Source organism: Struthio camelus, chromosome 13, assembly GCF_040807025.1.
Source record: "Struthio camelus isolate bStrCam1 chromosome 13, bStrCam1.hap1, whole genome shotgun sequence".
Taxonomy (NCBI): Eukaryota; Metazoa; Chordata; class Aves; order Struthioniformes; family Struthionidae; genus Struthio; species Struthio camelus.
Genome location: NC_090954.1, coordinates 20,091,045 through 20,113,479, shown reverse-complemented (window position 1 = coordinate 20,113,479; position 22,435 = coordinate 20,091,045). Strand labels below are relative to the sequence as shown.

Below are 22,435 nucleotides of genomic sequence, written 5' to 3'. Positions count from 1 at the left end.
ACGCTGGAACTTGAGAGAGTCTGAGAAACCAACGTTTTACGGCCCTCTCTCTAAACAAGCCATTTTCCTCAGAAAGATGATGGCCACTTCAAGAAAACCAGATTTCTCCTTTTGATGACGAAATGACTCTTAGCCAGAACTGTGAAAATGTACCATTTGTTTGATGGTGACATTTTAAACTTTTTCCGCTAAGGGAAATGGTTCCGTCTGGGGAAGAGCAGGATTTTAGTCTTGATTAAATTAATGGCTTAAAACAAAAAAAAAATCAATCATATTCTCATGAAAACAGAGAAAGCTTAGAAGGTACCAGAGGGCTTAGAGGACCAGGCATCTCTAGCCAGTGCTGACTACTTCTGCCCACTGCTTCAAAGCACAGCAGCGCTTGGATTTTGCTCAAGTGCTGCATTGCAGTCCTCTTAAAACAGCATCAAGATCACCATCCTTCAGTCTTTACCTGTATCTGCCAGTCTCCCTTTCTCACTGACCCAAAACCAGGTCACTGGCTGGAACCTAAATCAAATTATTAATACAATTACCAAGGGCAACGGCAGTTCAGCAACCTGCAAGGGTGAGCCCACACCATGGGCTTTGCCCCTCGCAGGAGCCTGTGCTGGAGCACCGATGGGACGATGGCGGAGCTGCCCTCTCACAGGACTACCAGCACCAAATAAACCTTCCCAGTGGGACCAGTTCAGGTAGCCAAGCCATACAAGACACCACAAATACACGGCTCGCTGCAGCACATGTTGTCTCTTGCCGCTAGGTCTTTAAAGAGATTTGATTCTCTGGAAATACAACTGAAAACTTAATTCTTTTTCTTATTTTTCTCAAGTTGTGATTTTTTTAATTCAGAGCACAGCTATCAGACAGGCCATGAGCAAGCAGGGCCTTTTCTTTTTCTTTCTTTCTTTCTTCTTAATGCTTGTTATATCTCTGCTACATACTTCCTCTCTCCACAGAAATACCCCTGCAAAGCTTGATATTATTGAGTAGCTTTCAACCATGCACAACAGAGCCACGTATTCTCTGCATTTGTCGGGCCTTTGTTTCTAGGAATGAAATACCAATGTCTTAACAGTGTGACTTCATTTCACTACTCCATTCCAATACTTGTTCTATTTCTATCCCACTGGGTCAAACTCACCTATTGTGAGACCTCACCGATTTCAATTACATCAGGGATTAATTTGTTCCATTGCGTTGAAGCTGTTAATGCAATCCTTGCTGGCTCTAGATTAGAAAAGGCACGGTCGAGACCTCCCTCACAGGCAGTAACAGCAGAGTCTTGATCTTCATTTTGTTCTGTTTTTTTCTTTATGCCCCTTTGCCCCTCTTTTCACAACCTTCTCCTTCCTTTCTAAACTGCCATTATCAGAACTGGGTGGTCCTTCTGACTTCCACTGTTATTGGCAAAAAGTTGCCTTCCAGCAGCCTTTGCCCAATATTTGCAAGAGAGCCCAGGCTAGTGAAATTAGGTCAGCAGCAAACAATCTCACCTGAAGCCACTGGACACGGCACAAACTTTGGCAAACATTTTCCCCTCTGAAGCCCAAAGGTGGCATTTGACTGGCTGCGCGCTCAGGTGGCCTCGTTTTCCCCCAGTGCCGCTGCCCCCAGTGCGGTTCCCACATTTCTCTCTAAGCTGCCAAAGGGACTCAGCACCTTGGCTCAAAACAGCCTAATCCTGCCTCGTGCCACCAGTGAGAATTTTTGCTACTACAGAAGCAACATGAAAATAATTCTAAGGAAACTTCGGCAATATTATTTTGACTGCCTCTAGCAAATGCTAACATATTGCAGGATACAAACATATTTTTCTTCTGCTTCCTCCTACTGTCCTGACTTGTGGTAAGCTCGTGTGATCAAAGCACTAAGGTATTTATTTGCAGACGGTGCTGGCAGCTGGACAACTTTATGAAATTTGGGCACAAGTAAGTTCTCAGCAAGTGATGTTAATAATAAGCCACCCTATGCTGCCCTCCCTTTGCCCCTGTGCCCCTCCCTTTGGAGTCTCATCTGCCCCGAGTTAGCACAGGAGTTAAGCGCCAGGCCTGATTTCTGAGACATGGAGTGACTGCAAGTCCCACTGTATTCAAACACTTTTGCAGGTGTTCACTTCTGCAACTCAGGCCATTGCTCACAGAGATTAGGTCTCAAGGGAAAAAATTAGCTCCTACGTTTTGCAGATGGATAGGCTGAAGCATAAATTTGTCAAGTAATTGGTTCTCCGTTCTGGGGTTCCCAAGCTGCAACACAAGAGCAATAGCAAGTTTTAAAACTTTAAGTCCTGTGGTTCCAGAGGACATGGGAGATGCGATCTTAACTCAAATTTGCCTTTTATTTAAGTGGTGTTGTCTCAGGCAAGAGATACTGAAAAGGGGAGACTTGGGGCCTGCACAGGTGCAAAGCAATTTAACTTCACTGGAGTGCTGCAACTCTGTCCCACAAATTCCATTCTGTTTCTCCATTTAAAAAAAATCCAATCACTGCTTGCTCAGTAGGAAGTACTGTATAGCAAAGAGAGTGACGGTTCCAGAATAATAAGAACAAGTGTTTCCAGAAGATAGGGAAAAAATAGAAGGCTATTAAAATAAAAACAAACAAACAACTCAGTGAACAAAATTCCCCCTTATTTACTGAGGTATATTAAATTTCCCTGGGGATTCACAAGGTCACTTCAGGCTTCCACGGTGTGTGTTTGTGCACCTTGGACTGCAAGAAGCTGTAAAGAGTTAATGCCATAGCTGTCAAACTTGCCAGGCAGATTTTGAATAGTCTAGTTTTCAGGGCTCCAAGTCCGCTCCAGTGTTCTGCACTAAGTTCTCCAAAATGCACAAAGTCCCTATTTACTACTGCACTAAATATTTCTTTTCCTTTTTTTTTTTTTTTTTTTACTGGAAGAAACGTAAGAATAAGCCGGACTCGAATCATCCAGCTGCTTATTTAGTTCTCCTGCTCACCTGAGACCACAACGGAGCAGCACAGGGATAGGGGGAAGCCCCAATGCCCCCTCTGAGCACTGTCCCCGTCTGCCACCTCTCAGTCTGGCCACCCACTCAAGCCTAGTCTTCTTTGGTGCCAAATGTTGACTGAACAAGAGGTGTCAGCGCCAAATTGGGCTGCTCCTAATCTTTTCCTTTGCATCTATGTCCCCGCCACAGTGCCAAGGCCAGGTGCAGGCTGCGTGGACATACACACCCTGCCTTGTACCTAGAAGGCCTGGATCTCGATAGCATATGACCATGGCCATCCAAAGCCCAGTGCCACCTGCAAACCCTCATGCCTCCTAGGACCCAAGGCCTCACGGCACTTACACTCTTCTGGGCACAGGTTAGACCCTTCCTACGATGCAAATCAAATCTAGCCTGTGACACACAGTCCACGGGGAAAAGGCAGAATCTTTTATTATGATCATGGAGAATGTGTTACATTACAGTAGTGAAGGCTTCACAACAGTCCCAATCTGGAAAAATCACTGTTTTCACAAGACTGAGCTTTCCAAAACATTCCCCTTTAGGGCTGAAATCTCCTACCTTGGTTTCTCCCCAGATAGTTTTGTTAGGTTAGAGCTAAGCTCCTATTGTTGCTATTTCACCACAGCTATTTCTGACACCTGCAAGTTCAATGGCGGCAAAACAAAACCCAAAATACCACCCTGGACCCACCATGTCTTCCAAGGGGTGCGCTCACCATTTAGGAGGAAGCTTCAATATTCATTAATTCACTACATGCTCTGCATTCCCGACTCACATCAACTGTTTCAGCTTTCATGGCACCTCCAACGCACAATCCCTTTCCTAAAAAAACTGCAGTTCACAGCCTTTCTGCACATGGCTGCCACGAGCGCCGACATGAGACGATGCACAGCTCAGGCCCCTTCGCCACAGGCAACCACATCTTGAGAGCATCCAGGGCCCTCTGAGGCCCGTAGTCCCGCTGTAATTTCGACAAGCTGAGGTTCACATCTGATTGGTCGCAATACGCTTATGTCTTTGCATGCGTGGGCCATGCATTACCCTGGATTTCTACATCACTGCAGGCTACTGCCACCACTCCTTGCCCTTAACACCTGGACTTAAGCAGACCTTCTTCCAAAGCAGTTTCATCCCCATGACCCTTCCCACCATCAGCAAAGCTGTTCTCACGACACCGCTACTGTTGCACATAGGATTTCAACAAGTCGTTGCACAACAGCCACTATCAACATCTGTGATATCCACTAAAATCAGCAGTTAAGTTCAGAGTGGGGAGGCTAAACCAAATGCCTTCATTACTCTTACAAAAGAAAAAAAAGTTGTTTCTTTCTTTTAGGGAGAAAACATTCCCTCGGAAATAAACTGCCTCGATATGAAGGAATGGGAACTATTCAACAGACTGCCTTTTGCTAGTACTTCTGTACTTCTAAACAGTTAAAACATGCATTTGAAAGCAAAACCTTGAGAAGAAAATGTAAAACCTACCCAGCCCAAAACCCACATAATGAACAAGTCTGCTAACAGAAAAGGCAGCAGCATAGCAAAACATGGGTCTAAACACGCATCACCTGCACCACAAGGATAGGCAGAATCATTTGCCCCTTGGAATTACGATGCAGTAGTAAAGCACTAGCCCATCAAATCCAAAGTCATGTCTTTGGCTCTTCTGCTCAATGCTTCCCCAGAAGTACAGGTCCCCCATGTCCAGCCCCCGATGGCCACACAGGGCCGTCAGCTAGGGAGGAGGGGCAACCATGGTTCCTCTCCTGGCTCACAGACAACCTGCAAAAAACCCGAAGCGTAGAACTGTTTTTCCTCATCCCAGTGCACGCATGTGACTGAAAGGAGTCCTGCCCTTCCAAAACCCAGCTGTGGCTCAGGGCATCTTCATGACGCCGAGCGGCCAAAGCCCCCCTAGTTCACGCAGCATCGTTCAGCCAGCAGTGAAGGAACATCCCAGGCGAGACCTCTGCAATGACAGGAGCAAAAGTAAAAGACCTGGGAAATCTGAGACATACTCGGGAAAATGCCACAACAGTCAAGAGGAGACAGATGATCAGCAGAGACTGATCTCCCCATAAAAGAAATAAACATGTGCAGGGGCAGCACAACAGCAATGGTCTGATGTTTACACAGGTAGCTCCTTTCATCCCAGTCCCTTGACGTCGTCCAAGGAACACACAGAAATCCTTGCTTCCATTGCAGAAAAGCAACTCCCTCTAGGGTAAATCATGGCAACTGCTGAGCAGCGCACAGCAGTTTTGGGCAGGATTTTCAGAACACCTTCTTCCATTGAAGCTGCAGAGAAAATACAGACAGGAGCTACTGCCCAAGGAGACTAGCCACAAGCAGCAATCTCACATGATAGGTGGCTTCTCCAAAAGCACACTACTCCCATTACTCTGCTGATTTAGCAGAGATGTCTGGAGACCTTGTCAAATTATCCTGTGCCACTTTTCCTCCACCTAGCTTCCCCTGTGGAAACCTTTCACTAAACTCAGCCCAGTTTTGCTCCTGTTTAGTCTGGCAAGACAACAAAACTATGGCCCTACATTGGAAAGCTTCCAGGTGGAAAGGAACCTCCTCAGGTGTCACTGCTCAGCCATGCCATGATTTGCCAGTATTTACGTAGTGTTGGATTAATAAGAAAATGGTTGTAACCAACGACAGGAAGGTTAATCCCTCTAACAAAATCTGGAGGCAGTTCAGGGGATTTTCTAAAGTTTCAGGAGTCATTTCACTGTGATGCTAATTCATATTTATGCTGTTGATACCTCACTTGTGCCTTCCCTTCATTCCCATAAGCCTGCCACCACTTTTTTCATGCCTACTTTTAGGACTGGCTGACATCAGCTGTTTGAGACACAAAACCCTTCCCACTTGCAGCTTTCCTTCTCCACATTTAAGGTCGTCTTCTCCATCATTTGGGACCTACAGACACCTGTAAGTGAACATTTTGTTTACTCCGAATGGAAATGTTTGCAGGTTTGGGCCAAGGATTAAATTTGTTTTATGTCTGTATAACTAACAAAACATTATCAGAAACTGGTAAATACACAGCAACTTCAATGGCTCTGTGTTCCCTGAATACAAGCCCGCTGCCTCCTGGGCTGTGCTCTCTCTTTCAGGGAGGAATTACAGCTCTTCCACGGAGCATCCAGCAGGGGACACCCAGCGTGGTGGCAAACCTCTCTGTAAACACTACCCCAAAGGGGAACAGTAGGTACCAGCGAGAACGCCACGCGTCCGCGTGTCCCACGGTTACCACGCACACCCCCTAACAAGAACGGTCAGCACCAGCATGGGTTCAAGAGTTGAGAAAGAACCAAATCCCTACAACTCGGCTGATCAAGACTTCTGAGGGTACAGCTGCACGGCAGGCTATAGGTGCCTTCGTCCTCCTGATCTAGTTAAATAAAGCCTATTACAATATGCTCTGTAAGGCCGTGCTTGGCTGACACGTGGAAGCACTACAGGTGGCCGTGGGCCGGCCTTCTCCCATTGCCAGACTAATATGAAGCTTTAGTGTCAAAATATGTTCCTCTTACTTCGCCAGCAGTGAGGAATAATGGTGAAAGGTGCCCTTTCCCATTGCCTCCTCACGGTCGTTTCCTCCTTGGCCTGGTCCTTACAAGGACTGTTTCCCTTTGATTGCTGGTATAGTCAGTATAATCAGTTGCTTTCACTCAGACTCAGAAATCTGAGACCATTAAACAACTGAGCGAAAAGAAAGGCAGAGCAAAGCTCTCAGGAAAGTGAAAGGAAAGGAGTTGTTTGCAAATAAGATTTCCGCAGACCTCAAACTATGATTCGCAGAGACAGTGACTTCTACGCAGCTTGAAAAACCCAATAAAATACCAATCACATTCTAGCATTTCTTTTTCTCCTTCTAAGTCTCACCTGCCAGTGATGCTGGCAACATATTAGGACATATTTCCTACCCTTGGACTTTTCCCACCATCTCCAAAGAGTCTATCGAACAAGTTCTGACTTGGGATATTGTTGGAAGAGGAAGGGATATAGAAGTTGTTTCCAAATAACAAAGTATAGAGCTGTACTGAAAAATAGAATATGCAGCAGGTGACATGAGATTGATCTGCCCTGTCCATTCAGTGGCCTAGAGATGCTCAGCACTGGTATGCAACAAGAAAGGCTTAGGTTTGGGAAACAGTTGGGTTTTTTTGAAAATTAGAAAATTAGTTTGAGAAAAAATTAGGAAAATCAGGTTTTTGGGGAAAGAGCTTTGGAGGCTCCTGAGCAGGAGACAGCAGGGAACTGAGGCACCAGAGGAGGAGCCTCCCACAGTACAACGTGACAGAAAATCACCTCCAAGGACCGAGGCCCTGGGAGTGCTCTGAAGACACGAGTACTCAGAGAAGGCAAAGTGCTGTGCTGACACAGATTGAAAGAGGAGGAGGCAGGGTGAAAAGTGGAGCAGGCCAGCAACTTACTTTAAAAAAAAATAAATAAATTGTAATTTAGGAAAACCAGTCCTCAACACTATGTAGCCGTTTGGTGATAGCCCTCAGGCAGGGAGATGAGCACCTCTGTGCCCTTCAAAGAGCTTTCCACCCTTTCAGTCGCACGCTCTGCCAACTCGTCTGCTGACAAATTTCCCTTTCCTTTCCCCTAAGTCAACCCAACCAAGTACCTAGAACGTAAATGTCTGTCCTGCGTAGTCCTCTGCCAGCATACATGAGAAACATCTTTATCTACAAGCATCTTGCAAGCTATTTCTAGAACAGCGTTTTCCAGAGATGATTTTGATCAGTAGTTCACTTATCTGAAACATAAGATGCAAAATTTCCTCCATCTCTGGAGATATTTTCCTTTGATCTTTCTGTATGCTTTGCATAAGCTGTTCTATGAAATTTAATGTGCAACGGTGCTCTTTGGACTGCTTTCTGAACCCCAACATATCGCCACGGTAACCTCATTGAAGTAGAAGATGGATAGAGCCAATTTCCATTGGAGAATGTATTACTTAGTTTAAATAGATCTCTTCAAATCAATTTACCTGGGAAGACCCACTTTCATTTAGCTAAACTCACTTGAACTGATCATTAACAATAACCTTTTCTGTTTAAGATCATTTCTGCAGTGCAGCCCTACCTGAAACTCTGGTAGAGCAGCACCACAGATGACGTAACGTTAGACTAGACAGTGCTGCACGAAGCCCCCGAGGGCCCTCAGCAGAGTTTCCAGGAGCAATCAGTGCAGAGCAAGGTTTCACGCTGAAAACGTTACTAACATAAGCCCAAGATTTTAAAAAATGTCTGAGAAGTTCTTGTCTTGCTAACAAAATGTATGACCGGTTCCAAAAGCTTCATGTTAAAACAGAAGAGACGTGACACACCTGTTTCAGCATCAGCACCCAAGATTTTCCTCATTGGCCAGTTATTCTAAAGTCTACACTGAAAGCTTGGTGAAAGCCCATCAACCCCTTCCCTGCTTGTCCTGCAAAGCAAGGAAGGAGATGGAGGTGAGCACCGTGGGGGATGCTCCCACCAAGCCCAGAAGGAGATATACTCCGGTGCTTCCCAAGTCCCCAGTCACAGCCCCCACACGCTGCTCCTGTAGTATCACTGATGCTTTCAGACCATGGCGCACTAACCTCCCACGCAAGCGGCCAGCGGTTCCCCTCAGATGAACGTGGCTCCTGACCTCTGCCCACCACTGCTTCCTTCTCAAAAGCTACGGGACTGCACGTCTCTCAGCCAGCTCTTTGCTATGGCTGCGGCGCAAACCCACCGTGGACACCGTGGCAGTCCAGGCGAGAGACCCCAGGGAGCAACTGCGACCGGCTCCACACAGACCGCCGATGGGGTCCCGGCAGCATCGCGGGTGTCCCAGGAGACAACTGCTGCTGGCAACACCAGCGGCGTGCTCAGCACCTGCCGGCGCCATCCCAGAAAAGAAGAAAAACGGCTTTGGAGCAGTAACTTTGCACTGCATGTCTCACTACCTCCGCACCTGATAACAAAAGGATTGAGCATGTATTTGGCCCTTCCCGCTTCCCTGTAGAAACTGCTGCCCGCACAGCGTGTCCCCTTTCTGACAAAGAGCCAGAGAGCACTTTATCACTCGCTGCTCCTGCTTGCAGACACAAGCGGCAGAGCCTGCGGCTGATAAATTCTGCTTAAACAAATTATCCCCCGATGCAAACGCAAGCCTGCTGCCTTGGGATAATGGGACGCACGAGCATTTTCACTCTGACGTATCTACTGTACCCCTTACCGTTCCACGAAGTGCCCAGAAAGCCCATCCGCCATTAAGAGCGAGCAATAAAAAATATATATATATCCTGACTTGCTGGTTTCTAAATGCTCTTTCTTCGCCACAGCCAGCCATCACTGCGTACCTGCAAAGAGCCAAGAAGGTTTTCCTTCCCCAAAAAACTTATTTGAAATACAGTCCCAAGCCCTATTATCTCTCCTGTTCATACCACACTCCTAGTATCGTGAAATCTCAAAGTAATTTATAAGCCCACAAGCTCCTGCGCTCACATGACAATAAATCACATTTATAAACCGTGTCGCCTACTGTTCAGAGGGCTGCAGCGCGGCCGGCCCCCGTGCTATGCGGTCCCGCGCGTGGGAATAACTGCGGCAGGAGCGGTGCGGGGCTGTCCCCGCTTGTGCCCCGCCACGCGCTCCCGCGCAGCCCCCTGCCAACGACACGCAACATTTAAAAAACCCTAGATCCTACGTCTGGGGCGGGGGGCGCCGTGCAGAGGTGCTTTCTGAAGCACGTAGGAGGAATCCAAGGGGCTGTAAAGAGCGGCTCCGCTGAAGGAACAGGCTTTCTTTTTTCCTTCGTCTTCTTTTCTTGAGGCTAAAGAAGCTAATTGCAGCCTTGAAAACGGCACCTCTGTGGCTCTGTCTGCTGAACTCGATCCCGCAGCTTTTGGATCGGCGTAGGTACACACAGCCGTCACGTGCTGTCTCTGGCCTGGAAGTCTGTATTCTTGCAAATCGTCTCTACCTTTTGTAGAAAACTCGGATGATTTGTTCAGAGTAAAAGGACAGTTTTGTTCTGAATAGGTTGGGCATTTATTTTTAAGTATATGAAGACACTTCCAGTCTGTGTCTTACCTCACTGTGTTTTCCCCATCTGACACAAATACGCAGACACAAAAGAGGGTTTTCTTTTTAAAATCAGACCAAAGGAGGAGGATGTGTTTGGCTCTTTTCCTTGAGGAAAGAGGTTGCCCATCTAATAATCCCTAAATGGGCAGTGGGTTGTTAGGTTTTGCAGCGCGCCTCTGAGCCGTGATTTGCTGTGCCAGGTTGCTGGTTTTCTTTTCCACAGCGTTGCAAAACCCCTGAATAACACGGTTTGTACATGGAAGTGCTGACACAAACCTTAACTACAGCATCCTGAACATGATACCAGAATAAGGACGCTCCCTGTGTGGCCCAGCATATGGATAAATAAAGCATTTCAGCAGCCGGTGCCGACAGATCATAAACCTCCACGAGCATAAATACCAACAACAACCCAAAAAGATTAGAGGGCTTACTTACGGGTGAGTCAGGCTGCGATGATTTAGAGTTGGGGTGGAAGGGTCATTATTTCTGAATAGGTGGGGGTGAGCGGGCCAAAGAAATCAATAAACTCTTCTGCTTTCAGGGGAGGAAGGGGCCGTGCTAATTGTGCAAACACCGTGCAACGTTTGCAGTTTCGGGCTGCGGCTCTCTGGCTCAGCCTGCGCGGGTACAGGTAACTTGCGCTGTCTTGCTAAGACAGAAGCTCATCCCCTAACGCCGCTCGCCTGGAGAGGTCTCCACCACTCGGGCAGGGCTGCCCCGCGCACCTCTCGGGGGCCAACCCCCTGCCACGCCGCTGCAGGCAGCTTCACGTTAACGCAGACGCGGGCAACGCCGATCTCCATCTCCATTAATTTCATTTTCAGTGAAGTCAATACGTAGCTCGGATAAGGATCTCAATTGCTTTCAGCGTTGCTGTCACGTCAGAGCTATCCAAATGTCCAATTCTAGCACTGTACAAACAACTGACAGACTTCCTGCCAGGGCCACCTATTTTCAGGGGCTAACAACAGGCTTTGGGACTAAATTCATCCGTGATAAAACAACCACATTTGCAAGTTACCTCATTTAACAGAGAGATGGATGGGACCCCCAAACTGGCCGCAACAGATAGCTGCCTCCTGCAGCGTATTTTCTACGCGAGGACAGAACTCAAAGCTTCGCGGCTCCGTTCCCAAACAACTGCCAAGCCGCAGATTTCAAAGGCAAAAAGCAACTCCTCCGTTGCTTTTTTCTCTTCTGGTTCCCCACCTCCAATCCTTGCACCTTTTTCCCCCGCTTTCTTTCCAGGGACTCAGCAGTGACGAAAGGCGCTGGCCTTAAAAGCTACAACTTACAGAGGGAAGCCCCTTTATCAGCCGAACAAACCTAACCTGTGTCCCTCCACCTGGCCCCACCAGCGTACCTAGAAGGCATCTGCAGGACGTACTGCAGGAGATCATTCAGGCAATCCCTGCACGGTGGCAACGCCAGTAACTTCCACGAGGAAAACCGAGCTCACGAGCGCTTACCGGTGCAAATGGTAACGATCTTCGTTCCCTTGCTCGCTAGGACGAGGAACTAATGACCAGGTGATAAAAGCACAGAAACCTGCTCCAGCACCTCTCAGTGGCCCAGGCCGATCCATGGTGTTGCCTTTCCAAAGATGTTCAAAGAAAACGCTCTCTATCATCAGTTGATAAAATAGCTCTAAGCCTGACCGAGTCATGTCGAGCTTACTGCCTCCCCTGAAGCTAAGGGGTTTCAATTTTACATGGGATCTTGAAAACTTTTGGAATCAGCAATGCCATCTTCCCTCCAGGAATAAATTCCTCAATGGTTACACTGCAAAAATATTCCTAGGAATGGGCAATTCTGCTGCTGATGTACTGAAGACCGCATGAAAAAAATCAGATTAATATGGAGCCTTATCAAAAGCATGGCATAAACCATGTGTTGAATTTAATCCAAACCCAACTGTCAATCTGCCTTCAGGATCAGATATAACAAATATATGAGCCTAGGGCCAGAAATGAAAAGCATGGTTTGTTTTCTAATACAAGACTTGTACTGATCTCCATTAGCTGTGCTCCTGCATGGAAATCTTTACACTGCAAACGCAGGACAAATAGGATTTCTTATCTTTCTGCTTTGTTGAGCCGGGGAAAAGTTTTGCTTGTTTGTTTTTAATTATGTTCTTATTTCAGGTTTCCCATTGTCAGGGAACGCTTGGGAGCGGTTTCTGAAAGCGCACCCTTTCTGAAACGCTTCAAACAGGACAAGAAAAGACGAGGAGACTTTAGAACCGTCAGCCGCTTCCGACGCGCGGCCGGCGATTCCTCGGCAATCCTTTCCGCCCCGACAGCTGCGCTCGCGCCCGCCGCCCCGGACGCCGTGCGCCCCGGCACCGCCGCAGCGGCGGCTCCCGCCAGCGTCCCTCTGCAAGGCGAGGCGGTGCCTCCCCGCAGACCCCGTGCAGCGCTCCCGGCACGGAAACGGCGGCGGGCGCGTTGGCAAAGCCAAACGGTGGCCCGTTGGCTCTGGGGACGCGGGGACCGCCGGGCTTGCCACGGCGCTGCTGCGGCAGCTCAGCCGTCGCGGCCCCGCGTCACAGCTGGCGCAGAGCTGGCTCCTTCCAGCGCAAACCCCTCGCTTCGCCTGGCGTTAGGCAGCTTCCTGGCACCCCGCAGCTCTGGCGCGCGCTGGGGGAACCCCACTCCCAGAAAGAAACGCCACCTGCACGAGCTAATTCCATTTCCTTGTTTTCTAAATCCAAGCGGCGATCACCCTCCTATTATCTGCTCGCTCAGCATAAACCGCAGGACAGCAGGCCCCACTGCTGCCGTCTCTTTAGGTCCCCTGCAAATCACAGCAACGGACTCCAGCTGACCCAAGAGCTAGAGAGGCGCCCGGGGCTGGCATGCAGAAGGGCGCTCTCGGCGGCGCCGGGGGCAGCGGCAGCCTCGCGCCGACGCGTTCGGCGCGACGGGGGAAAAGCCGGGACGGGCCGGCGTCCGCCCGCCGCGGGCCGAGAGCGGCGGAGGCGGATACGGATGGACGGACGGAGCGCCTGTCGTCGCTAAGCAATTTGGGGAGGAAGAAACGCGCCGGCTTAGGGAAGCTGGCCGCTGTCAAACCGCCCGAGCCCCTCCTTGGTCGGCAGTAGCTAGGGAACTACATAAGCAATATAAACAGTTAAGGAAATGTAAAACGCAGCCCCTAGCAGAGCTGAGCAGCTAAAGCAACAAATATCTCTAATACCGTTCCCGTGCAGGCAGCAAAACCTGAGAAACTGCAGCGAGAAGAAGAGAAGAAACCCCGAACGTGCTGTAGCATCTACATTCAAAATAGCCGGGAAGCGCAGGGCTTGCGGCGAGAGCACCTCGGAGCGGGGCCCGGGGCCGCTCCGCGGGGCTCTGCCCCGTCCTGGGAGGGGGCGACGGGCGGGAGGGCGGCAGCCGCCGGCCCCGGGGCGAAGCGGGTGGCGAGGGAGGGCCAGGAGCAGCCTCCCGCCGTGACCCCGGCGGCCGCGGAGGCGAGCGTTGCCCTCCCGGGCGCAGCGCCCGGCTAACAGCTGCCTAGACGCCCCACCGGTGTCCGAGCCACCCCGTCACCCCACCCTGGCGTCTCGCTAGAAATGTTGCTGCAAGACGGGCAAGTTAGGCAGGACAATTCTCTCGGAGGCCCCGAGATAACGTGATTTCAAATGCACAAAGCACACGATAAAGCCACAGTGGCTCCTCGGTGCCTTGCCTGGCGTTTGCGCTCCAGACCGCAGCGGGGCACGGGCAGCGCTGCCGGCCAGAGCGGCGCTCGCTCTTCCCTTTAAAACCTGAAACCCACGGTTTTTCACCGATAACTGAAAAGGCGGAGGTAAAAATCTGAATGCCCCGTTTTGTCCTTTGCAAAGTTTTCCATCAGTGATTTCCCGGGAGTTATGCTGGCTTGTCACACACGCAGGAAATTAGGCGCGGAGTTTTACACGTAACTCTAGGTGAAGTCTGCAAAAGCGCTGCCTGATCCCGGGGATACGCGCGCTGCGTGCGCACCGCAGCAGAAAACGGTGCTCCTAGAAAAGGCCCCAACAATGAGAACCGCTGGTCTATCCAGCTATCGATTGCTGTGGGGCTGTTTGCTATTCTGATCTCAGCTGGTCGGAAGTCTCACCAATCAAAGTAAGGTCATGACCACGGGGTCAGAAACCTGCACTACATACATCATAATTTATTTTACAGATAATCAATAGCAAACTGCACCATGCAATTTTACAGTACAGCGTCACATTTAAGGACTAATGCGTCTCATACAGTGTTGTAACCTTCAGGCCTGGCAGTTTAAGGGGTCAAAATCCACTTTCGTTCTACGGTCGTAAATCACGGCTGTAAATGGAGTAGGAACCCCATTAGCTATTAATTTGTGCATCTGCATAACTGAGTAAAATTCTGCCTAGAGTTTGAATCCAACTAGGAAAAATGAGTATTAGCATCGCTTTAGCTTCACATCCGCCTTTGAGACGATTCAACAGAACGAGCCCAAAAAGCATCAAGGCTAACGTATTGCTGAAGGTTTATATCCGTACTCACCATCCACGGAGCGGCAAACGGAGCAGCCGCGCAGATCAACTCTCGCACTTACACCTGGGCAAACGCCCGCAAAATAACTGAATTATCTGCATAGACTAACTTCACTTAAAACTGAATTGTCTTTTTCTTTTCTCCCCTTTTGCCTGATCATCTAGCAAAAAAAGGCCAGTGTCAAAAGGGCTTACGGACACAAAATACGGTACGCCTACAGCCAGCAACTCAGAACGGAGAATCCCAGCTCAATAAGTCGCGCAGCGTCCATCAGACGCTCCACATCTAGGTAAGGGAGCGCGCGCCGTTTGTAGCACCAGTGCCGCACGTTGATGACGCAGACGCTTGTCAGGTAGGAAGCAAATTGAGAAACCCTTCCTTCCCTTCCAAGTAAACGATCACAAGCAACCAGGAGACCACCACTCTTCAGATGGATTCAGAACAGAGAAGTAGTAAAATTCCCTTCTACCAATACCGCCTCTCCTCCAGTTTTCTGACTTACGTTCCTAGAGCGTGGGGAAACGCACCCTGCTAGCCATGCCTATGCTCGTGCAGCACACACACTATAAGCCTAGTTATTTCATATGCTTTCCATTCTTTCCTGTATTTTTGTGTTAATTCCGTATTTTTGCAGAAGACTAGCTCAGGGTATTCCAAAAGATACAACAGCTTTTTAACAAGCTGTCCTTAAAAATGATGCCAAAGACAGTATTTTAGCAGGAAAGAAAGGGGTTTGCAACATGCATCAGAAGAAAAATGATGTAGGAGGACTAAGCAGTGATGGAAATACCTTGTAGGAAGAGCAATCCGTTATTAATCAACTGCTACATTCTGGTATTTGTGTGGATGCAATATGCAGTTCCCAGGGAACTTCACCAAGGTTTAACATTAATTAATCTCAGTGTGATTTTTTATTATCAAGCGTCACCAGAGGAGTCACAGGACATCCAGGTCCTTTCCCGTTAGAGGCTGCATCCCTTCAGCACCCTGACCCAGTCGCTTGGTGCCACCAGCCCCCACAGCCACCCTGGGCAGAGACAACACCTTCTGTGCCAAACTTGCTTCGTGGCATTAATTTCTAAGCATGTTTTGCCTCAGTTACCGTTTGTTACAATTTATCCTGTCAGGGGCATTATGCATGAACTTTGGTTTAAACTGTGCCTCCAGCTGGATGTCTCTCAATCACACGTCCAGCCAAAAATGAAGGACGAGGAGACATGTCCACCTGCCTGACTTCTTTCCTGTGCCCTGTATCCTCTTGGGGCTGCTCCAGGCCTCCCGAAACGTGGGGCCGGGGACGCACCAGGCTCCCAACCTCCCACCCAAACCACGGTGCAGATCCTTCTCCCCAGGCTCTGCCCGGAGAAACGCAGATGCGCGCAGACGCAAGCCTCGTTGTCCAGAAAATCTCTCCCAAACAACCCAGCAAACCCACTTCCCTCACCTTTAACCTCCGCGTGAGGTGAGCCCGAGGGCTGCGCTCTGCCCCATTTTCCTTGATGGTGGGGCAGCGTGAGCAGGACCTGCTGCCCCACCGCCCTGCCAGTGCAGGACCGCGATTACCCAACGCTGTGCAGCCTCCAGTCTTCCTTGTCTACTTCCAGCTTGCCTCGAAAGGCAATTTTACCTTCCCAGGGACCAGCAGCAGGCTGGACGGGGCACACGCTCAGTGACGGCGATGAACCAGGCGGGTCCACCACCAGCCCGAGACAGGAGCTATTCGCAGAAGGACGTTGTTAGATATCACACCTTAAGGAAATGGGCCAATATATTAAGGGAGAACGACGCATTTCTTATTTCACTGTAGTCAGCACGGCCCGTTTTCCAGCGGCTGCCACAGGGTACAGCAGATACCCTCACGGAAAAGAAAATCTGTGCAGCGAGCGGGGTGTAATTGCTAAGCAGGCCAAACAGCACAGCGCTGTGCCTAGGAAGGATGTGCTTCTGCTAAGCGGAAAACGCTGCTGTGTATTTTAGCTTACAGTCCAAACTGTTTGCGTGGGCAAAATAGACAGGTAGTTGTCTAAGCGCTGCTCACGCGAGCCGAGCTCTGCTCGACGGCGCAGGCAGCCCCATGCCAAGCTGCAGAAAGGCTCGCATCGAAGGCAAGCTGGCGAGAGGGCTGCCGGCGGCCACAAAGCGGAGGACGGCCTTCGCCGCGCAGGAAGATCGGCACGTCTGCTCCCACCCACCGCAGCCCCCGAGCGCTGCACGGCGCTAGCACAAAGGGAAACACGCAGACCATGACAGCCTAAGCCTGCTCGTCCCTCTCGCTGTTCTCCTTTAGTTCTCTCTTCATGCTATGGCGATGCTGCTGAATGCCAATAAGAAAATACTTTGGCAGAGTCAGGCAGTCTCTTTTTTTCTTTTTTTAAAAGGAGAAAACTTTCCCTGCAGCTACTTCTTTGGACAGCTAATCCTCAACAGACATTTGCAAGGATGCCCGTAAACAGAAGGCACATACCAGGTAGACAGCGCAACACACAGACCTGCTTAATTTCTGGCTCTACCTGCTGTTACAGCCCACGGGTGATCAAAACATAAAAGCCCAGCGAAGGAAAAAAGGGACACAGACCTGTTGGGGGCAGGTTAGTACGTAAAAGCCCCACCGGTTTCAGCAGCAGAGCAAAGCACGATCCTACTTTGCTGCAGACTTGTACTGCTGGAAGCGTCTCGGGGGGCTCCTGTCTGCCAGCTCAGTCCGCCTTCTGCCCCGAGCTTTCAGTTAAGGAGATGTTGGAACCGCCTGGCGCTCCCGCGCTCTGTCCCCGGGACGAGGCAGGCAAACGGGCCGCTCCTCCCCTGCGCGCTCCCGCTCGCGCTGCAGAGAAAGCCAAGGCGCCACGGAGGTGCCCGCTTCCACCGGCCGACCGACGCACAACGCTGCTGGGCCCGGCGCGCACCGCCACCGAGCTGCGTCGTTTCTGCAGAAGTAGCGCGGGCTGCGGAGGCCGGGAGGGACGCCGCGGCAGGCAGCAGCTCTCCAACCCGCGCGGAGCTGCCCTCCCTCCGCTCAAACCACTTGCCGGCCCGAGGCCACGGCCGCAGGAGAAGCAGCTCGGCGCTTTCGGGTCACAACCAACGCAACCCATTCCCCGTCACCCCCCCCCCCCGGCCCCCCCAGCGCCCCCGCGCTGCCGAAAATAAACCGGGCGGCCTGGGGAAGCGGAGGAGACGTGCGCTGCCGAACAGCCCGAGCAGCGGGCTGCATCGCCGAGCCCGGCTCCGCTGCGCCCCTTCCCTCCCCTGCTCCCCGCCACGGCGCCTGCCATAAGGAGGGCAAAACGCTCATTAAACGGAAACGCCGAGCCGGGCCCTGCCCTGGCCGGGCGATAACAGCGCATCGCCGAGCTCTCGGCTCGGCCGTCTCTGCCCTCCCTCCTCGCGGCAGGCAAAGTCAGACCGCGCTTTGGCCGTCCTTGGCTTGGCGTCCTTGGCGCCCCCGGCATTTGCTCGCTGAGCCGCTCCGAGGATGCGCTGCCCGTCCAAGAACGCGGGCGCGTTCGTCGGGGTGGGGAAGAGGCCAGGCGAGCGTCCGCGCGGCGCCCAGACGTGCACGCTGAAGCGCGAGGTGCATCTGGGCTTTCGCGCCTGCACGAGGAGAAGCGGCGGGACTCCAGGGCCCAACCTACCAACGCTCCCGGAGGGAAGCGACACGGCCCGCCAGCAGGGCTGGCCCGAAGCCCAGCCGCGGGGCTGCTCCTGCCCGGCAGCAGGCACGGCCCAGCACCCAAGAGGCCCGGAAAGACACAAGACACGGGGAACGGAGAGAAAAAGGGCATCCCTACGAACAACCTGGAGTACCTGCAGCATTGCCAAGGACGTCTACTTGGCCTCTGCCTGTGGGACTGCAACAGCCCCAAGCAGCCGAGGAAGCTCCCGAGATGCAAGAGGAGGAAGCCAGCTGGGGACGTTACTGCCGCTGGGGTAAGAAACTGGAAAACGAGCTGCCCTCCTTGCAGGCCGGCTCGGCGGAGCCAGAGCGCTGGTCTGCGCTGCAGCACGCCGGCACGCTGCCACCAGCGCAGGCCGCCCAGGCCCAAAGCTCAACTCCCTCCTCCAGAGGCTCCTGCCAGCCACAGCGCCCGCCGTTCCTCTAACCCGCCGCACGCTCCTCCTTGGGGCGTCCCTTGTCGGAGCTCCCACACGCTACCAGAGCTCCTGAGGAGTCCGAAAACTGGTCCTGCAAATCCCCACGCTGGTTTGGCTTCCTCTGACCTCCACGTCGCCCCCGATGGCCAACACCCATCTCAGCGCAACAACCGACCCACGGCGTGAAGCTGAACGACCGGAAGGGCCGTGACGACGTGGTGGTGGGACAAATGGATCAGACGGGACAAACGGAGTTAATTTACAGGTGGCTGCAATATTCGGAGAGGCCACGAGAAAGAGTTTAGCCAGCAGGTGAGCTAAACTATCATCTAACTGCACACGCCTGACGTGTCAGTACATCGCACCCTGGCAAAACTCTTAACATACGAATAACTAATATAAGATACAAATTATCCAAACCATGCTCTGAAGAGGGCTAGAGGTATTTTTGCCGTTGCAGGCAAAACCACAAAGTAAGATGCAGAAGCAAAGGGGCATCGTTCTAACAACAATACGCAGACTAAGGCACTGATCGTGACTTCCACAGGAGGGAGAAAGTCGGCCTTATGATATAATCCATTTTAGGCATTCTTAAATCTCCCCAATACAACACAGAGCTCTTTAAGCAAAACTAAACAATTTCCTTTAGCCTAAATAAATATTAAATCTAAGCGATGCATTAATTTACTCTAGTTCACCAAAGGCTAACTCCTACCCAAACTGATCATTGTAAAAGAAATCCTATAATCCCTCTCCCCCATTCAGGCTCAAAACATGTAATCCCGTGAATAAATCCAGAAAGAAAGTGTAACAAAATGGGCAATAAAAACTTACAGCATTCACATCTTTTCATCTACCATTAATACTGTAAACACTCACTTGAAGGCCCTTGAGTATGACTAATCTAATGTTTTGGCTCCCAACACTAATAGCCGTAATAGCGTGCCTCTCGTTACAACACCCGGCTAGATCCACCACCCCTCCGAGGGCTGAGAGAAGATACCTCCAGAGCTCCCATTCGGAGCGAGTCCGAACGTCAAATCCTGCAAAACGCTGCAAAATCAGCACTAAATCGAGGAAGTATGGTTCTAATAGTAAGAGAGCGCAGAGTTTCTTTCTTTTTTTATTATTATTATTATTTTATTGCTTTGGAAGCCTGCAAGCTCCAACTGTATAAATGCCAATAACTTCCCAAGTTTTAAGGCTGCTGAAGTAAGAGATCAGATTTTAGCAAGTGCTTTCCAGGCAGCGAGCCAAACTCTTTCTGATTCACTAAAAGCACCAAAGGGAGGGGGAGAGGGAGGGGGCTGCAGGGCTGATTAACTTCAGTTACCACACAATCTCAAAAAAATGTCTCCCCGCTGCAACCGGGTGCCATCGCTGCGAGCCCTGTACAGCCTGTTATTCCTCGGGTTCGAAAAAATGCGCTGGAGCAATACAGCAAACGCCTCGCGACCACAGAGTAATTTACAGCCGTAGCTCCTCTCCCGCCGGGGAGCCCGCTCCGCCGACGGCAGGCTCCGCGGTACTAGAGTCAAGCTGCACGCTTGCAGAGGGGCCGAGCGAAAAAAAAAGCAAGCCGCCCCCGGGTTTTTCGGGGGGCAGGGGAGCGGGTTGCTCTGGTTTTTAATTCGGCCTGCGAGACGGAGCCCTAACCGGAGGGGCTCGCGCAGCATCGCTCCTCGCCGACGCCGGTACCCGCGGGGAGCAGCAGGTGCGCGGGTGGCCGAGCGCGCGGGCGCCGCTGGGCACAGGGGTGCAAGGCTGGGGCTCGCGGGTGGGCAGCAGCCGGCCCCGGGCGCCGCGGGTGGGATGCCGGGCCGCCAGGGCCGCAGCACCTGCTCTGGCGGTGCCGAAACCCTCGCCATCCTCCACGGCTCCCGGCTCAACCCGCGCCCCCGGCGCCCACGTCCGCGCCGCTCGCACCCCCGTGCGCCCTTACGCCTGCAGAGCCACGGCGCCGGCGGGGAGGCAGCGCAAGCCCCTCGCTCGCCCAGCCTCTGCCCGGGGCGCGGGCTCCCCACGCCGGCCGGCAGCATCGCGCCAGGCGTCCGCGCCGCACGGCCTCGCGGCTGCTCGCCGCGCTGCTCCGGCGGCGGCGTTCCTGCCGGGGCAGGATCAAAGGCAGGAGCTGCCTTGGACGGCTTGCTAGTGAATAATGGGGAGGGAAGCGCGGAGCCTCCTGCTCCTGGCGAGGGCAACTCGTGTTTTTCAAAGTCTCAGGTTTTTGGGAGTAAAAAAAAAAAAAAAAAAAAGAAGAAGGAAAAAAAAAAGGAGGGCGAGCAGGAGAGCGGCTGCTATTCCAAGGCAAGTGCATCAATCAACATTGTGCAAGTAGGAGAGTCCAGCACTCCCTCTCACATCATTAGCCAGGCTAATGCACTCCAGAGGATCCCTCTAATGCAGGCTACTGGCGCACCCGGCTCCGCCGTAGCCATCGGAGCGGCGCGGAGGCGGCGAAGGGGGGACGAGGCACCGCGCAGCCTTCGCTCCGCCGCGGATTAGCGCAAGCGGTCACTGCAAAGCAGCTTAGCGCAAGGGGCAGCCCGGCTCCAGGGCGAGCGACGCTCCAGCATCTGGCGTGGGGATCATTTTAACACGACTATAAAAACTAGAGGAAAAAGTGAAACCCCTATCCAAAACTGCCTGGCACTCAAAGGTCAGCACGCCTCCTTTGTTTCTTTTTTTTTCTTTTTTTTTTTTTTTTTTTTTACAACCAAAAGCGAAAGAGGACAGAAAGGACACGTACCTGTACCTGAAAGCACAGCAGCAGGAAATGTAAACATCTGGAGAGGAGAAAAAAAAAAGCAACAAAAGATCAAATGATGCGGTAAAATGGTTAAAGTTTTTTTTTTGCTTTGTTTTTGTTTGCAATTTTTTAAACAACACAGATCGCTGTTCTGCTTATAAAAAGGCTCGGGTCCCAATTACTACCTGATTGCACAGAAAATGCAACCGGAGCCTCCAAAACGAAAGTTTTCCTTTTAAAAAAAAAAAAAAAAAAAAAGGAAAAAAAAGAAAAAAAAAGAGAGAAAAAAAATATGCCATAATCCTTACAAGCAAGTGCAGGCTGAGAGCAGTGAATACATCGCTGAGCGAGGAGAGGGGGGAGGTCAGTGGCTTCACGCTAGCGGAGTGCAGTCCCCCACCGCCGCCCTGACATGGGAGCGATCCGGCCGGCAAGCTCCGCGCCGCTCCGCGCCGCTCCGCGCCGCCGAGAAGTTGTGGTACCGCCCGCCTTGCCTCCTCCGAGTGACTCGCTTAGGCATCAGCTCTCCGCTCCCCCTGTCTCTCCTCCTCCTCCTCCTCTCCCTCTCTCTCTCTCTCTCCGCCTTTGGGGGGGATGAAGGTGCTTATTGTCAGTAACTTCCGATCATCAGCAAGTGCCCCCCCGCCGCCCCCCCGGGCCAGCCCCGCCGGGCGGATAAAGCCTCCTGCGCGCCGCCGCGCACGCCCCGCGGCCGCTGCCCCGCGGCATCGCGGCCGCCGCCGGCCCGCGGAGCGGAGCGGAGGGGAGCGGAGCGGGGCGCGGCCGCGCAGCCCCCGCCGAGCCCCGGCGGCGCGCGGGGCGCTCCGGCTTACGAGGGCAGGGCACGGCCCGTCCGCGGAGGGCAGGGCAGAGCCAGCGCAGGGCAGCACTAAAAAAAAAAGAGAGAAAAAGAAAAAGAAAAAGAAAAAGAAAAAGAAAAAGAAAAAGAAAAAGAAAAAGAAAAAGAAAAAGAAAAAGAAAAAGAAAAAGAAAAAGAAAGGCAGCCGGGGCTGCGCC

General features: G+C 51.7%; 1 protein-coding gene across 2 annotated transcripts in view; it reads right to left on the bottom strand.

Moving 5' to 3' along the window:
- The window catches only part of FGF18 (fibroblast growth factor 18), a 77,514-nt gene extending 55,508 nt beyond the window's left edge, over positions 1–22,006 (bottom strand). The window contains exons 1-2 of one of the 2 annotated variants that reach the window (XM_068959186.1): positions 21,727–22,006; positions 21,419–21,455 (exon numbers count right to left, since the gene is read on the bottom strand). In XM_068959186.1, coding sequence (XP_068815287.1) covers positions 21,419–21,455; positions 21,727–21,758 — 69 coding nt within the window. In that variant the 5' untranslated portion in view covers positions 21,759–22,006. Of the gene's footprint in view, positions 1–8,726; positions 9,032–21,418; positions 21,456–21,726 lie in introns of those variants that run through there. The other variant, XM_068959185.1, reaches the window with a different exon arrangement.
- Between the last annotated feature and the right edge of the window lie 429 nt (positions 22,007–22,435).